The following is a 17,913-nucleotide window of genomic DNA, read 5'->3' on the forward strand; positions in this document are numbered from 1 at the left end:
AACGGAAACATCCATTTGTAACGTATTGAAATTATTTTCTGACTGTTAACACTCCCCCTCAAGCTGGACCATAGATATTGATGAGTCCAAGCTTGTTTACTAGGAACTCAAATACTCGCTCGGATAACCCCTTTGTGAGAATATCAGCCAACTGTTGATCTGTATGAACATATTTGATGTTGACAATTCCCCCATCAATCTTCTCTTTGATAAAGTGACGATCTACTTCCACGTGTTTAGTTCTGTCATGATGTATAGGGTTGCGTGCAATACTGATGGTAGATTGATTATCACAGTAAAGCGGAATGGGAGCTTCATATTCAATCTTTAGTTCTCTTAACAGGCGTCTGATCCATATCGCTTCACATATTCCGTGGGCCATGGCTCTATACTCTGCTTCGGCACTGCTTCTTGCAACCACTGTTTGCTTTTTACTTCGCCATGTTACCACATTGCCCCATACAATTGTACAATATCCAGATGTAGATTTTCTATCATCAACTGACCCAGCCCAGTCTGCATCTGTGAATACTTCAACTTTTCTTTCAGTAGTCTTTTTGAAGAAAAGACCTTTTCCTGGTGTTTGCTTTAAATACCTCAGAATTCTATATACTGCATTAAGATGTCCTTGACATGGATCATGCATGTATTGACTGACCAGACTTACTGCAAAGGCAATATCTGGTCTGGTATGAGAGAGGTAGATAAGCTTTCCTACTAGTTGCTGGTACTTTTCTTTGTCAACTGGGTTTCCTTCAAAAAATTTCCTCTTGTCTCCGAGCTCGATTGGAGTTTTTCTAGGTTTACTGCCTAGCATTCCTGTCTCATTCAAGAGATCAAGAGTGTATTTTCTTTGAGAAACAGAAATTCCCTTTTTGCTTCTAGCAAATTCCATTCCCAGAAAATATCTGCGTTCACCGAGATCCTTGACTTCGAACTCCTTTGCCAACATTTCTTTAATCCGAATCACCTCTTCAGTATGGTTGCCAGTGACAATGATATCATCAACATATACAATCAGAACTGACATTTTCCCTCTTTCTAAGTGTTTGATGAAGAGAGTATGGTCAGTCTGACCTTGTATGTATCCAAGTCCCTTGATAACTTTCAAGAACCGATTGAACCATGCTCGAGGAGATTGTTTTAGACCGTAGAGCGATTTGTTTAGCTTGCAAACTTTGCTTGTATTGGGAGATTCTTCAAAACCCGGAGGCTGACTCATGTACACTTCTTCTTCCAGCTCACCATTTAAGAATGCATTTTTTACATCAAGTTGATGTAATTCCCAATTTAAGTTGACTGCAAGCGAGAGCAATACTCTGATGGTATTGAGTTTGGCAACCAGAGTGAATGTTTCAGTGTAGTCAATTCCGTAGGTTTGAGTAAAACCCTTGGCAACTAACCGAGCTTTGTACCTTTCAATAGATCCATTTGCATTATATTTGACTGTGAACACCCACTTACACCCTATTACTTTCTTATCTGGTGGTAACTCCACTAATCGCCAAGTTCCATTCTGCTCAAGTGCTTTCATCTCTTCGAGAACTGCTGTCTTCCATTGAGGAGTACCAAGAGCTTCATTGATATTTCTGGGAATCACAACATCTGATAGACTAGTGGTAAAAGCTTTAAATGGAGATGATAATTTTGCATAAGAGATGAATTTTGAAATAGGGTGTTGGGTGCAAGATCTACTTCCTTTTCTTAAAGCAATAGGAATATCTAGATCTGATTGAGTATTTGAGGGTAGAGTACCTGAATCTTTTAACTGAGGTGGTTCTATCACTGGATCGACCTCTTGACTGTGATGAGAATTCGTCACTTGTTTATTTCTTTCTCTTTTGGTATACACCCGAATTTCTTTCTGCATGTTTTGATTTTGAGAGTCATGAGAAGGTCGAAGATTTTCTGGTTTGGGAATGATTTCATTCACTGGAGGAAAGGACACGTCTAGGGGTAATTCTAAACCCCACGACCACTGAGCTTCTTGCTTGTGATGAATATGCTCCCCCTGAAGCAGAGTGGGAGTGAAGTATGGAGTATTTTCAAAAAAAGTTACATCGCGGGAGATGTAGATTTTCTTGGTGAGGGGACAGTAACAGCGATAGCCTTTCTGTGTAGGAGAATATCCTAGGAAAACTGTTTTTATGGCTTTAGGATCAAGTTTACTCCGGTGTTGGGAGTGCACATGGACAAAGGTGGTGCACCCAAAGACTTTTACTGGCAGAGTATTTGTGGAAATGTGAGGATAAAGAAACTGAAGAATAGAATATGGTGTCTTAAATTGAAGAGGCAGACTGGGAAGGCGATTGATTAGATAAGTAGCAGTGAGTACAGCATCGCCCCAAAGATATTTTGGGAACATTCATGTTGAACATGATAGCACGGGCTACTTCTAAGAGGTGACGATTTTTCCTTTTGGCTACTCCATTCTGCTGCGGAGTATCTACACACGAGCTCTGGTGAACAATCCCATTTTTTAGAAGGTAGGGACCAAGAGTGGTATTGAAGTATTCAGTACCGTTATCGGTACGAAGTGTCCGGATAGATGTCTGATACTGTGTTTGGATCATTTTGTGGAAGTTTTGGAATACCTGACAGGTTTCAGATTTGTGCTTAAGAAGGTACACCCAAGTAATTCGTGTATGGTCATCAATGAATGTAATAAACCAACGTTTACCAGAAGAAGTCGTGACCTTGGATGGTCCCCATACGTCACTATGAATAAGAGAGAAAGGACTAGAGGGTGTATACAGTTTGTGAGGAAATGAAACACGAGTATGTTTAGCAAGTTGGCAAATATCACATTGATAATCCGCAACATTTTTATTTAAAAACAAAGAAGGAAACAAATGTCTTAAATATAAAAAACTTGGATGTCCAAGTCGACAATGCCACAACATAATTTTTTGAGAAGTTGCATCAAAAGATGAATTAGAAATAGAACTTAAAGTTAAACAGTGCAAGTAAGGCAACTCTTTGTTCGGGTGCTGAAAGAAATAAAGGCCGTCACGAATCCTAGCACTGCCAATCGTCCTCCCCGATGATAGATCCTGAAATTGACAAGAATCAGACATAAATTTAGCAAGACAGTGATTATCAGAGGTTAATTTTTGAACAGAGATTAAGTTGCATTTTAAGGAAGGAACAAAGAGAACTGATTTAAGAAATAAATCAGTAGACAATTTTATGGTGCCAATGCCTGCAATAGGTGAGTGAGTACCATCTGCAATCTTAACACTAGAGGCAGTAGAGCAGGGACTATAAGAATCAAACAAATGAAATAAATCTGTCATGTGATCAGTCGCCCCTGAATCGATGATCCATGGTGTATGGGAAGCGGAAGAGAAATTACCAGAGTGTGCAACAGAAGCACTATGAGACTCGGGACCAGATTTGGGTTTTATGGAGGATTGACCAAGGAGTGTGTATAAATGTTCGAGTTGTTCCTTACTGAATGAAAGGGCAGCAGTACCGCTTTGAGTAGTGCTATTCTCAGACTGGGTTTGGTAGGCCTTTCTGTCATTTTGGCGACGGGGAGTCCAATTTGGTGGTTTACCATGAATTTCCCAATAAGTGGAGCGAGTGTGACCATGACGTTGACAGTGATCACACCAAGGTCGATCACCCTTGCAATTAGGTCGAGGATCAGGATTTGATCTGCCAAACGGTGGTGGACCAGATTTTGAGACAAGAGCTGAACTCTCTATGGGCGATAATTCTTGAGTAGTGAGCATGACGCGACGACGTGCTTCTTCACGTTTGACCTCAGAGAAAGCTTCTTCAATGTCAGGAAATGGAGAACGACTCACCAAACGACCCCGAACTTCATCAAGATTACTGTTCAACCCAGTAAGAAATTCAAAGACCCGCTCTTTTTCTAATTGTTGGCGCTGAAGAGTGGTGCAGGTAGCACACAAAGGAGTGGTATCCAAATACAAATCGAGTTGCTGCCACAGGTCTTGTAAGTCTGAAAAATATTGGGTAACAGTGTGATTACCTTGCTTGATTTCTTTAAGTTTGGTACGAATTTCAAAAATCTGAGAGGCATTCCCAAGATCAGAGTACATCTTTTTTGCAGCATCCCATACTTCCTTAGCAGTTTTAAAAAATAAATACCTGCGACTGATCTTTGGATCCATTGAATTAATAAGCCATGCAAGTACAATAGAATTCTCAGCCTGCCATACCTTGTAGGTTGAGTCAGTCAATGGAGGGGCAGGAAGGTCACCGGTGAGATATCCGAGATTTCCACGTCCACAAATGACTAACTTTACTGACTGTGCCCACTGTAAATAGTTTCTACCATCAAGTTTGTGGGTTGTAATGTGGAGAGAGCTGGTATTATGACTACAAATGGAGCCAAAGGACTGACTTTGGGCTGGATTTGAGTTAGGCCCACTAGTTTGAGAAGAAATTTCATCACTGCTTGACATGATGACACGTGGCTAGGGTAGGCTGACAAGTGGGGATGTATCAAATAAAAAATTGTTTTATGGCAGGGAGATGTGAGAGGCGTGAATAAGGAAAGGTTGGCTGAATATGTGAGAGTGAATAAAAAATTGTTTTATGGCAGGGAGATGTGAGAGGATAAAGAAAAGTTGGCTGAATATGTGAGAGTGAATATAAGACTGAGATTGTCGAGGAGGGCTGGACAGAGATTGCCCCTGGAGTTGCAGACCGCCTGGAGCGCCGGAGATGTCGCCGAAGATGACGCTGGAAGTTGCAGAACTGCCTGGAGCACCGAAGATGTTGCTGATGAAGACGCCGGAAGTTGCAGAAGCCGCTTGGAGCACCGAAGATGTCGCTGATGAAGACGCTGGAAGTTGTGACAACCTCCTGGAGTCGATCAGAGAGGATAGAAAGAAAAAAAGAATCGTATGGCTCTGATACCATATAAAAATGGGAGAGAAAAGTATGCTTTTTTTTTGTTGTGTATTTTACAAACTAGAACTTAGGCTTATATACAGATTTACACATTAAACTATCTTTAATACAACATAAATACAATAAAAGAGAATTCCTATAGACTTTAGGAAACGGAAACATCCATTTGTAACGTATTGACATTATTTTCTGACTGTTAACATACTTGCTGTCCCAAAACACCTTAGCTCATCACAATATTCAGCTTGAGTGTCATCATGCTACAACTCAACCAGCCACATCTTCCTCATCTATTTCGAATTGTTGTACACATTCTTGTAATAATCAAGTTGTTTCTCCAACTTCCACTTCTTGTATTTCATCAACTATTAATAAAAAGATGTTTGAGATACCCACTGTAGTTTATTTGCCTCAAGCTTTTACTACCAAATTAGTTCAAAATGTCAATATTTGGCACTCCAAATTGGGCCATCCAGCCCCAAAGATTCTTGCCTGAATTCGTCCCAAAGTAAAACATGTAGGCTCTTTAAAAGATTTGGAATTTTGTGAGTCTTGTCAAAAAGGTAAGAGTCATAAAGTACCATATACACTATCTTAATCTAGAGCATCTCAACCTTTAGAACTGTTGCACACAGACTTATGGGGACCTTCTCATCTCCCTTCGAAAGAGGGTTATAGATACTATATTCATTTCATTGATGATAATAGCCGTTACACTTGGATTTTCCCCTTAACCTTAAACTCTCAAGCTCTTGAAACCTTTACACAGTTCAAAAAGCTTTTTGAAAAGCAATTTAACTTGACTATCAAAGCTATTCAATCCGATTGGGGTGGGGAGTATAGATCTTTTTCAAATTTTTTGGCTAACCATGGTATTAAGTTTCAGCATAGCTGCCCTCATGATCATGAGCAGAACGGTCGTGCAGAGAGGAAGCACCGACACATCACAGAAATGGGATTGACTTTGTTAGCTAAATCTGCTCTTGACTTCTCCTACTGGTGGTTAGTTTTTCAACATGCTGTGTTCACCATAAACAGGCTTCCAACGCATGCTCTTCATAATGTCTCTCCCTATGAGTGTTTGTTTCACAAAGTACCTGATTATGACTTCCTTAAAACTTTTGGATGTGCCTGTTACCCGCATCTGAGGTTTTATGGAAACCACAAGCTTGACTATAGGACTGACCAATGTCTTTTTGTTGGCTACTCTTTGCAACACAAGGGTTATCTCTGTCAACATTCTTCAGGCCGAATCTATATAGCCAGGAATGTGATCTTCAATGAAACTCACTTTCCTGCTTCCACAATCTCACCTACTACTCAGGTACCACTCATTGACTCTCATTCGTTTGCTTCTGCATCTTTTAACACCAGATTCCTTCCATCTACCTTCTGTTTCCATAGTATCACCGCAACTCCCTACTTCTCCCTTATCACATACTATACCTCAACCTATTCAACCCCAATCACTCCCTTCCTCACCTATTAACCAGCCAGCTCTCCTTACCACTAACTTGCCACCCACCGTACCTCAAAATATCCATTCCATGACTACCCGAGCTAAAGTTGGTATCCACAAACCAAAGGCCTATGCAGCCACAAATTACCCCCTTCCTGAGTCCCTGTCACCCAAAGAACCAATCTCAGTCAAACAAGCCTTAGTTGATCCCCAATGGTTGAAGTCAATAATGCAAAGTGAATATGATGCTCTAATTAGAAATGGTACGTAGACGTTGGTTCCTTATGAACAAGACATAAACCTTGTTGGCAACAAATGGGCATTTCGAGTCAAGCTGAATGCTGATGGTACTCTAGATGGGTGCAAATCTTGCCTGGTTGCTAAGGGTTATTTACAAAATCTTTGAATCGATTATACTGAGACATTAATTCCAGTTGTGAAGCGTGCCACTATGCGTATTGTCTTGACTTTGGCAGTCTCTTTTAACTAGCACATAACTCAGCTTGATGTGAGTAATGCTTTTCTTAATGGGGCCTTAGATGAAACTGTGTTTATGAAGCAACCATAGGGTTTTGAGGACCAGTCAAGGCCTAATCATGTTTGCAGATTAACTAAAGCTCTATATGGATTGAAACAGGCTCCTCGTGCTTGGAATGATCGACTTAAGAAGATTCTATTTAGCAAAGGCTTTGTTGCATCTTATTTCGATAACTCACTCTTTATTCATGGTTCAGGAGACACTTTAATAATTCTACTAGTTTATGTAGATGGTATTTTGGTTCCTGGTCCTAATCACAAGTTGGTTTGTCAGCTTATTCTTGGCTTAAACAGGGAATTTGAAGTCAAAAATCCTGGTTCTTTGGACTATTTTCTTGGGGTTGAAGTAGCTCGCACCTCGACTGGAATGTCTTTATCTCAATCTAAATACATTACTGATCTCCTCACCAAGCTTCATATGGAGGGTGCCAAGCCATGTTCTACTCCGACTAGTTCATCTCAAAAACTTTCGTTAACTATTGGGGAACCTTTTGCTGATCAGAGTTTGTACTGAAGCACTTTAAGTGCTCTTCAGTATTTGACTTTAACTAGGCCCGATGTTTCCTTCATTGTAAATAAGCTAAGCCAATTCATTTATGCTCCCACTACTGTGCACTGGGAAGCATGTAAACGCCTTCTAAGATATCTCAAAGGTTCAATCCATGAAGATCTCCTTCTCAAACCAGTAGCTCAACTCTCTCTTCATGCCTTCTCTGATGCTGATTGGCGAGTTGCCCAGATGACAGGCGTTCAACTGGTGGATATGCTGCATTTCTGGGTGCAAATTTGGTTTCCTGGTCTGCAAAGAAGCAGCAGGTAGTTGCAAGGTCCAGCACTGAAAGTGAATTCAGGGCTCTAGCTAATACTGCAGCTGAAGTCAGATGGCTTTCCTCTTTGTTGACTGAACTTCATGTTCCTCTAGCAGCTGCTCCAATTTTTTGGGTTGATAATCAAGGAGTTGCTTCCTTGGATGCAAATCCTATGTTCCATGCTCGATTAAAACACATAGAAATTGATTTGCATTTTGTCCGAGATGACATTCTAGCCAAGCAACTAGAGGTTCCTTATGTTCCCTCCATTAATCAGGTTGCAGATGTTTTGACCATGCCCTTGACCAAAGATCGGTTTCTCTACTTAAAGTCCAAGCTCAAGGTGTGCTCTACACCATTCCGCTTGACGGGACATGATATGCAACCTTACTGTGAGACAGTTAGTTTTAGAGATTGAGTTGTTAAGCTGTAATATTCTGTTGTTAGTTATGTTTTGTTACAACACATTAAGTTGTTATCAATTTGGTTCTTGAAACTTGTAACCATTTTTCCTCTCTACAACTTCTCTACAAATACAATCTCTCTCTCAAAGGTTTATTAACTTTTTGCAAGCCTTTGAGACATTTCCTCTAAACTTTGTCTAAGATAGATTTGCAAGTGAGAAGTTCTTTCGGGATCTAACTTTTTAGAGAAATTGGACTATGTAATCTATTTATTAGAGAAATTAGACATTTCAGGTACTAAACTTGAGATGTTGAGAAAATGAATTATAATTTGCAAAAGTTATATATGGCAAAAAGTTTTTAGTATTTAAATTTCGAATAAGAAGTTGGTTTTGTATGCATGTATATATCTATGTTTCGTTGATGTACAAATTGTTTCCCTAATAGCTATACAGAAAGTTTAGATGCTTTTCTAGTGGCTGAGGATGTTGAGCAGAGAGACTCTGGTTTTGATTAGACGCCTGTAATGGCTCTCAACACCTTCTTCAAGATCTTGAATGCACAACTCCAATTTTTGAAGCTCTTTTTGAGCTGTGTCTTCAATCATGATGTCTGATTTTTTCAGCTTCTGACTGATGAGCATGTTCAAAGCAGCATCAGCGCTAACGAATTCATTTGATTCATTGCTGATGATGATGTCTTCACAAGCCACTCTTTTGGTGTTGATTATCTTGGAAACTAATGACCAGCCGCTTGACTTGGATGACTTTGGACCGGACATGAAGGAGATAAGTGACTCAAAAATGGTGAGAGTGATTGACTCAACCTCTCTCATCATGTTCACAACTTCAACGGTCTCTTGGTCTTTGTTAAGGGATCTGAAGTTGCATCTGTTTTCCATGGCCTTGAAGAGTGCCTTCTTCACCACTTTCCTAGAGCCTAAGTATTTCTTAATCTCACTTGAGAGATTCATTTCACCACTGCGTCTTCTTCGCATAATTGATTGAAGTTCTTGTGTGGATTCTTTTATCTGCAATAAGGCATCCTTGGCTGTGTTGCAAACTTCCAAGAGTCTGAGAGATCCTTCCAAGATCTCATCAACACATTTCTCATTCTGTTCTCTGGACAAGGCTCGTTGGTTGAGAGGTAGCAAAAGAAACCTATCAAGATAATCATGCAGATCTTGAAGTCCGCTTAATTTGGAGGCTACAGAAGATGATGAGGATGAAGAGGCCGCTCCAGAGGACCTCAATCTGCACAACTGTTGGTCAAATTCAGGAATGAGAGGATGTTGTTGCCTTGAGGGCAAACTATTGGAGCGAGTATGGTAAGCTGCCATTGTTGTTTAAGGAAGAAAAAGAAAACTTAGTATGAGCTATTAAATCTTGATTTTTCACTTTTGAATTTGCCTGCTTTCCTTTGTTATCTACTATCTATACATATACTCATATGGTAAGGGAGACAGACAAGAGGAATCTCATCCTTATCAAAACTCAACGGGGCTATACATTTTGGTTATAATGTTTATGCTATGTCTCCCCACCACCAAGTCCGGATCTTATTATAAAGTGAAATATACCATTATCATCAGCACATGTTTCTCCCATTTGTGGGAGCAAAACATATTTCGCACATTTCAAAAGAAGCTATAAATTAAGTTGCTATATGCATGAGTGGCGTTGACACCCTTTAGTAACAACGACGAGGCAATAGCCAATAGATATCCAGATCAGCAATGGCATACCCACATGAGACAAGAGAGGGATATACCACTCATGCACATGCATATATCTATGGGAGAGATCTTCCACATATATATATATAATATATATATATATATTATATTTATGATAGCAAACTGCTTTTAAATATTAGTATAGGGGACAGGGAAGAAAAAAACGAGTCCTAATAACTACGTTTGCACCCCAGAGAGGCAGCAGAGTTTTTAATTGACAAAGGCAACCGTGTGAGAGATTTGAGCCCCTAGGTCACATGTGTGGGTCTCGTTATCTGATGGTTTTGCTTGAGACAATTGGAATCTTGACAGACTCAACATCCATAGGTTTCAATGTAGTGCACGTGTTGCATGGTAACTACCGGACTGTCCAACCAGTTAAACCTACGTTGGTAGCTCCAACTTACCATCAAGGGCTTAACTGCGATTTGATAAACTTGTTTTGAGTTATTTTGGAACTAATTTAATTTAGAACTAGATTACAGAGAACTATGCTCTACTTTTTATTTTTTTTAATAAAAATTAGAGAATCGAAGCAAACGGTAAAATAATGGAATCCCGGCTAGATTGGCAAACGAATCAAACCAAATGCCCACCCCAAAAGTTAGAGTAGTGTTGCTATATGGCATGGTTGCCAAATAGTCATTAAATTAAAATATGTGGACATGATATATTAAATTGCACGTGCCCGTGGCAATACTCAAAAGATTATTAATAAAAAAACACTACTACTACAGTTAATGTAACCGGTTTTTAACCATGTATTTAGAAACTCAATTTTCAATTTGTTGAAACTACTAATTATGTGTTGATCTATTTTTTTGGTTATATGTGTTATTATTATTTCTTAACTCTGTTTACGTATTTTATTCTGTAGAAATTAAGAGCTGGATATTTTTTTTTCTTGCATTATTCATTTGCACAGCTAGGGCCAAAGAATTATAAATCAGTCTTCCTAAGGACCAGCACTTAGTCATCATCACATGGGGGCTTAGGAAGACCAAGACTTGTTCTCTTCCAAAGAAAGACTATGCATTATAAACCTAATAATTGTTTTCATAATTAATAAATGGGTGCCAGTAAGAATTTTATATAATCTTCTCAATTTGCTTAATGAAATAAATAAAAAAAAAACCCAAATGATCAGATTAAAAATAAGCACCTTCAATAATATATTTCATAATCTTTTTATAGCACGTTATTTAAATCACTACAAAAAAAAACACATTTTGTCGGTGCATTTGTGTTTAGGCGCTGGCAAAACTACCTTTACAAGCATTGCATACATTAATGCACCATCAAATGTGTTTATAGTTTGTTGGCGTTATTTTGTGCCGGTATAGTTGACTATTGCCAGTGGGTGCACGAGAAGGCGCTAGCAAAGGTTGGAAAAATTTCCCACCACCACTCGCCAAAATTTTGGTGGGAAATCCAACCTTTTGTCGGTGCAAATTTGCGCTGGCAAATATTTTGGGGGGAAATTTCCCACGTGCTGAAAATGGAGCCAAAAAATTTGGTTGGAAAGGTTTTGTCGACGCAATAAATTGCACTGAAAAAAGTGTGTCGCACACGAAACATTGCGTTTCCATTTATTTTTTAAGTGGATACTTTTGCCGATGCGTTTTTAGCTTTTGTCGGCACACTAAAACATGTCGGCAAAAGCCTCTCAGAATAAATCCCCAACTCGAGCCCCTCCTTTTCTCTTTTCTCTTTTCTCTTTCTCTCTCAACAAATGCGAAAACATCCGCCTCCACCCATGGGTATGTCCCTCTAACTGCTATTTTTTGAGTTTTTCTCCCTCTAAATCTCTCTTTATTTGTTTCTACTTGTTAATAAATGTCTTTAACAAATTTTTTTACGCAGAAAATTGTTTGGGGCCACATTTTTGGGCTTTTTTTCCCTCATCATTCCGACCTTGTTGCCGCCAATCTCCACCCCTACTCTTAGGTATTACATTTTTTTTTATAATATTTGTTAAATATTAATATAGTTTATAATTCTTTGTTAAAAATCAATATAGTTTGTTTTATTTTGTTAAATGTGATATATTGATAGATTATGTTGATATATTGATAGATTAAGTTGATATATTGATAGAATAAGTTAATAATATTGATAGATTTTGTTTTTCTAAAATTTATTTTTTATTTGTCAAAGAGGAGATTGTGGTTAGAATTGAAATTGTGGTTTAATTAATTTATTTGTTTTTGTTTAAATTTGATTAGATTTTTTTTTCAAATTTGTTTTTCACAAAAAGGAACAATGTTTGCATTGGATTTGGAGTATTCATAAATTTCATTTGTGAAAAAGTATGTTTTTATATGTATAATTTATTTTTATTATTGTGTTGAATTGAAATTACTATATGAAATGATAATATGAATAGCGTGAGATAGGTAAAATGAATAACATTAGATATGTAATATGAATCACATGATCATAGGTAATATGAATAGCATGAGATAGGTAATATGAATAGGTAATATCATGTTAGTATAATAGGTAAATTAATAGCATGAGATAGATTAGGTTTACAATAAAGTTTTAAGAAATATATCTATTTTTTGTTTATGAATGTCTTAATCTTATTTGACTTTAGAAATAAGAATATGAATATTATTTAATTGTTAGAAGAGTTTGAATATCTTAAATATTCATCTGTAGTGAAGTAGATTCTGAGATAAAATATTGTGTGTTGTGTATTATAATGAAGTAGGTTCTGGGCTTCTTTGTCTACTGGGAGATATAAGGAGAAAATTTATTATCTTTTGTTCTTGTTGTTTGTTGAATTGATAGGTACTTGTAAAATTGGGAAATGTTATAGAAACAGAGGAAACTTTGTCCAATTTTTTTAGGTTTGTGAACCTGATAGTGATGGAGTGATTGGGTGGATTAGGACACATGTATATTTTTCTAGTTTTTTTATCTTCAATTGATTGTTATATTGAAAACCATGTCAAACGATCGGAGTTGAATGACTGGAAACTAACGGTCTGCATATTTTAGGAGAGGTGTGGATGAATTTGTTGGAGTCACTGAAGCTCACCTTAATTCTTTTGGAGTTACTAGATGCCCTTGTAAGAAGTGTCTCAATGCTAAATTTCATACTCCACAAACAATTAAGATCCATTTGTTTGTAAATGGCATTCAACTATCGTACACAATTTGGTTTTATCATGGGTAGACTTTTTCAAACCCAGTCAAGGAGGTTGTAGAGAATGACGAAGAAGAGATGGCAGATGTGTTGGTAGATTTATTAAGACAAGATCTAACTTTTGATGAATCAACCAACACACGTTATGGATCTTTTCATGATCCCCCCATCGATGATAGTACCTAGAATGAGAAGTATAATGATCTATTTAAGGAAATGGACACTGAATTTTACCCAGGTCCCTCAAAACTGGCCCTCAATGCGTTGGTGAAGCCGATGCATTGCAAAGTTCTGAATAGGTGGAGTAATCATTCTTTAGATCAACTTCTCAGTATATTGATTGAGTTATTTCTTGTGGGAACAAAATTACCGAAGTCTCATTATGAGTCGAAGATGAAGTTGCACAATCTTGGTTTAGGTTACAACTCAATTCATGCATGCAAGCATGATTGTGCACTTTTTTGGAAGGAGAACAAGAAGAAGGATGTATGTCATGTTTGTGGGGAAATCAGATGGCAAAACAACAGCGATAAAGACAAAAAGATTCCTCATAAAGTGTTGCGGTACTTTTTGGTCACCCTAATTTTGGAGAGGCTCTACAGTTGTAGACATTTAGCAGAAGATATGCAGTGACATTACTGTAACGCCCTAAACTCTAGGGACCATTACGGTGCGCATTATAAACAGTGCTAAACTCACTAATCGAGTCATTTGGCCATAAATGTGTAACTAAGTATGATTAGCAGTTTAGGGATTAACATTTTTGGTAAAGATATAACGTTTCATTAGAACGTTTACTGTATACATTGGGATCCCAAAAATATAATTTAAAGGTCTATTACAAGAAAATATTTACAACTAGCCGATCTAAGCGGTGAAACAAGGTTTAACCCTAGTTCATCTTTCAACCCTCGGCCGTGGCGGTCGAGTAGCCGCATATGTACACATCGTCACCTAAGCTCTCCAACTCAAGGATGGTCCAACTTTCTTTTGCCTTTACATGCACCACATAGCACCCGTGAACCGAAGCTCAGCAAGAAAACTCAATATTGTCATGACCAATAATATCATGTCAACAAATCATAAAGTGCATGCCTAGCAATAACAACCTTAATCACGCATGCAAATAAGTTCACGTAATGATGGGTATCCAGGATAAGGAATTCTGCCCTCCTGAATGGATGACTTGATAGTCAATCCTAATCAGATAAGTGATTTAACACTAGTGAATCTAGTAACCATGCTAGGCTTATAGCCTTAAATAGAGGAGTGACAGTTGTAAAAGTCACTAAGGTGGGTTCCGTTCCCATTACAAATAAGTGATCCTTTCACTAGCTAAACAAGGTAGGTATTTGATGAAATAGTCACCAACATAAACCAACCGAGTGAATAAGTGATCCTTTCACTAGCTTAAACAAGATAGGTATTTGATGAAATAGTCACCAACATAAACCTACCGAGTGACCATAGAGTCCCAACCATGGGTACCGCTCCCTTAGCCATGTGACAAAGCACTCACCTAGGCCTTTGGCACTGGCTCTGAGTAACTAGTCATAGACTAGACAAATGCTTTTAGTTTTCATCGAACTTAGGGTCGGTCCGACATTAATGCTCATATTGAGTCATCCAATGAAGATGTCAATTAGATCTAATATTTTATCAGCTCTGCATTCATGAAGCTTATGCCGTTTCTGACTCTTAGGTCAGTAACACACGACCAGTGTTCAAACCGTTGTGAACTTGACTAGTAAGTCACAGCTTCACAGACGAATCTGACACCATTGTCGATTCTGACTAGTTAGTCAGTGCCACACACAAGTAAGCAATGCTACTAGGAGACATGATGTTGGATTTCACAAAGCCATGATGAAATATGACTGTTGGAGACATGTTTTTAACTCCCAACAGGTGTTTGAAGGTTACAAAATCATGTGGGAAAGGATTTGGGACGTTTTGGAAAAATAATTTTTTTGTGCTGAAAATGGCCTGTGGCCGCGGCCAGTGAGGCTGAACGGTTTTTCAGTTTTTTCCAAATTGAACGGTTCTAACATCCCAAATAACTCCCAAATCTCCATTTTAATTCCATAAACATCCAATTAAACATTGGTAACAGCCATGGGGGTTGGTGGAATTTGAAATTCAATGGGGTATCTCAAACTCTATAAATAGGAGCCTAATGATCACTTGTAAGACACACCATTTTTCATCCACAAAGCACTTGGCTGGAAAATACACCATAAATGCTTGATAATTCCAGAGAGCCATTTCCTAGAGAGATCCCTTAGTGCTTAGAGAATAGGGGGAAATAAGCTTTTGGACAAAGGTTTTGAATCTTGTTCAAGTTGGTGATCCCCACTGCTCTACACTTTGGTTGTGTGAGAGTTTGTTTTTTCCATTGGTCTTTTCATTCTGTTGTTCTTCTTGTATTATTAGTGTATTTAGTTTGTAATCCTCTTCTCAATTTCTATTTACATATTCATTGGTATCTTTTGTTTTCGGGTTTTAGATCTTATAATTCTCTTCCTTCTCTTATTTCTATTTACTTGTATTTTGAGCAATTGAGTTGTAATATTTATTTAATCAATTACCTTGTCTATTGTATTCTTTGCATAGAGTTTTATTTTAGTTTTTCCATATTTCCATTAAGCAATAAAATATATTCTCTAACAATAAAAAGCTTATCTTCCTTTTCAATGGAAGGAGAAATCATAGAGATCTTCTGAGGATCCAACTTTGAAAAAATGGTAAGATAATGTAATGTTCTTCTTTGTTTTCTTAGAAGATCTAATGATTTTCTTATAGTGATAGAAATGAGAAGAAGAAAAGTTTATAAATGAAATTCATTGTTTTCTAATCTCCTTTCTTTTTTAGTGGGTAGATTAGAAGATAATTTAATATCTTGAGTTTTTGTTATAGGTGATCAATGTGTAAATAATCTAGTAGATTATTGGGTAATATGCTAGCATGTCATAGAATTGTCTTATTTTGTGTTAATGAGAAATTATTAGAATGACAATTTTATGACTTTTATATGACATGCCTATATATTGATTTTGTGAATCAATAAAAATGTGAAATCATATGTGTATGATATTTGTAATTCAAGTTCTCATATTAATAAATAGCCATATTAGTATGATATTAGTCATGTATGTTGACAACAATGTGAGATTATATTTCAAATATTTGTGAGGTGATAATATATTTTATCCTATATCATTAGAATGTAATAAGTTACCATTTATTTGGTGAATAAAGTGTATTATTTGGAAATTAAAATTCTCATTTAAAGTGTTGAGCATCTCAATTATGAGATAAGAAAATATGAACCTAAAGGGGTTACATCTTTTGATAAGTGTCTTTCCATTGCAAGAAAAATGGATCAAAGTGGATTCAAAATTGTGGGATGACATATTGACTCAATAGACTTATAGTCTAGAGTTTGGTCAAATGAAATATATTTGATAATTATTTAGTGACAATAATTCTTAAATCTTCAGTGAGGAGACATTTCAAAATTGGAGAAGCAATTTGAATATTTACACCAATTGTGAATAAAAGAGAACTTTATTCATTTTGGTTAAAGATGGTGAAATGTTTAAATTAATCTCAATGAGGAGATAATTTTAAACAAAAACATAAGAAATCAAAGTGTTTAAATAAATCAATGAGGGTTTATTTTCTTTGATTTAATGTGTTTAAAAAATTGACATTTTCATTTTGATTTTGATGAGAAAATCAATGGATGTCAAATTGATGTTTCCAAAAGAATCTCAAAGAGACTCTTAAGAAATACACAAAAGTTGTTTAAGTGATTTTGAGATTATTTGGACAACTAAAAATGAAAATTTGTGATTATTTGTTTGAGAAATTCTCACATTACACTTGTGTTCACATTTTATTTTCCGAAATACATAAAAGAAAGAAACTAAGTAAAAGTTTCTTTGAAAGGAGTGTGCCTTGCTTTAGCTAGTAAATAAATCAAGATAAACATTGATGTTTTATCTTGAGAGTTTATCATGTGGCACAGAGAACTCATGATGAACTTTGAGAATCATAGGTCTAGATTTATCTTGGAGGATAAAAGACTTAATAGACATGAAGAGATTTCTATTTTAAAGTGATATTTTATTATCACTATGTAAGAAATGTGGGAGTGATGCTCCAAAATTAATCAATTTATTTTGTTGACAATAATTGATCAATTTGGCTATCATATAAAATAGGTGATTTGGAATTTCACATTCTAAATCACATTGGCTATATGTGTATAGAACAGACAAATCTAGACATGTTTGGTGTCTAAAGTCATTGTTTGTAATATTTTGATTCAAGAAAGAATCAATTTAAAACATAACGGAGCATTTTAGAAACAAAGAGGTTTCTAGAATTAATATTCAAATGTTTATATTGGATATTAAACTATAAAATAGTGGGGGTGTTGACTATGGTCAAAATCACTATTTTAATCAAACTATAGCTAGTAACAAAGTTTGAATAAAATAATGAGAGTGTCTAAGTATGCATACATGAGAAAAATGATTCAAATAGAATCATTTCTACATCTAAAGGGATGGGACTTAGACTCCCTAAAGAGATTCACGGTTGATGGTTACCTATTTTAGTACTAGTCACCAAACTAGTATTAGGTTCAATAGGTAATAACAAGTCAATCAAGTGAATAGTAGTAGTACTCAAATTTTGTCCCATATGAGATATGAGTACTAGTGTGTTACCAAAATGAGGGTTAAAACCGAAAGGTTTTTTTAATAGAACTCAGTCTTGAAAAGACAAGTATTTTAGGGTAACAAAATACTGTAAGAGTTCTACCTATATAGACCTAGGGGTGGTGCCGCCCCTCATGAGAATTTGCAGTCATTCTCAAGAAAAGTCTATGAATGGAATGTGTACATGGCCATTAACGGTGC

At 36.7% G+C, this 17,913-nt stretch overlaps 1 protein-coding gene across 1 annotated transcript; it reads right to left on the minus strand.

Annotated features, from left to right (window-relative positions):
- Positions 1 to 8,568: 8,568 nt before the first annotated feature.
- Positions 8,569 to 9,435, minus strand: LOC133815262 (uncharacterized). The gene has a single exon (XM_062248119.1). It carries the CDS (start codon positions 9,433 to 9,435, stop codon positions 8,569 to 8,571), a length of 867 nt encoding a protein of 288 aa, XP_062104103.1.
- Between the last annotated feature and the right edge of the window lie 8,478 nt (positions 9,436 to 17,913).

The sequence above is a fragment of the Humulus lupulus genome, chromosome 1 (assembly GCF_963169125.1).
Source record: "Humulus lupulus chromosome 1, drHumLupu1.1, whole genome shotgun sequence".
NCBI classification, from domain to species: domain Eukaryota; kingdom Viridiplantae; phylum Streptophyta; class Magnoliopsida; order Rosales; family Cannabaceae; genus Humulus; species Humulus lupulus.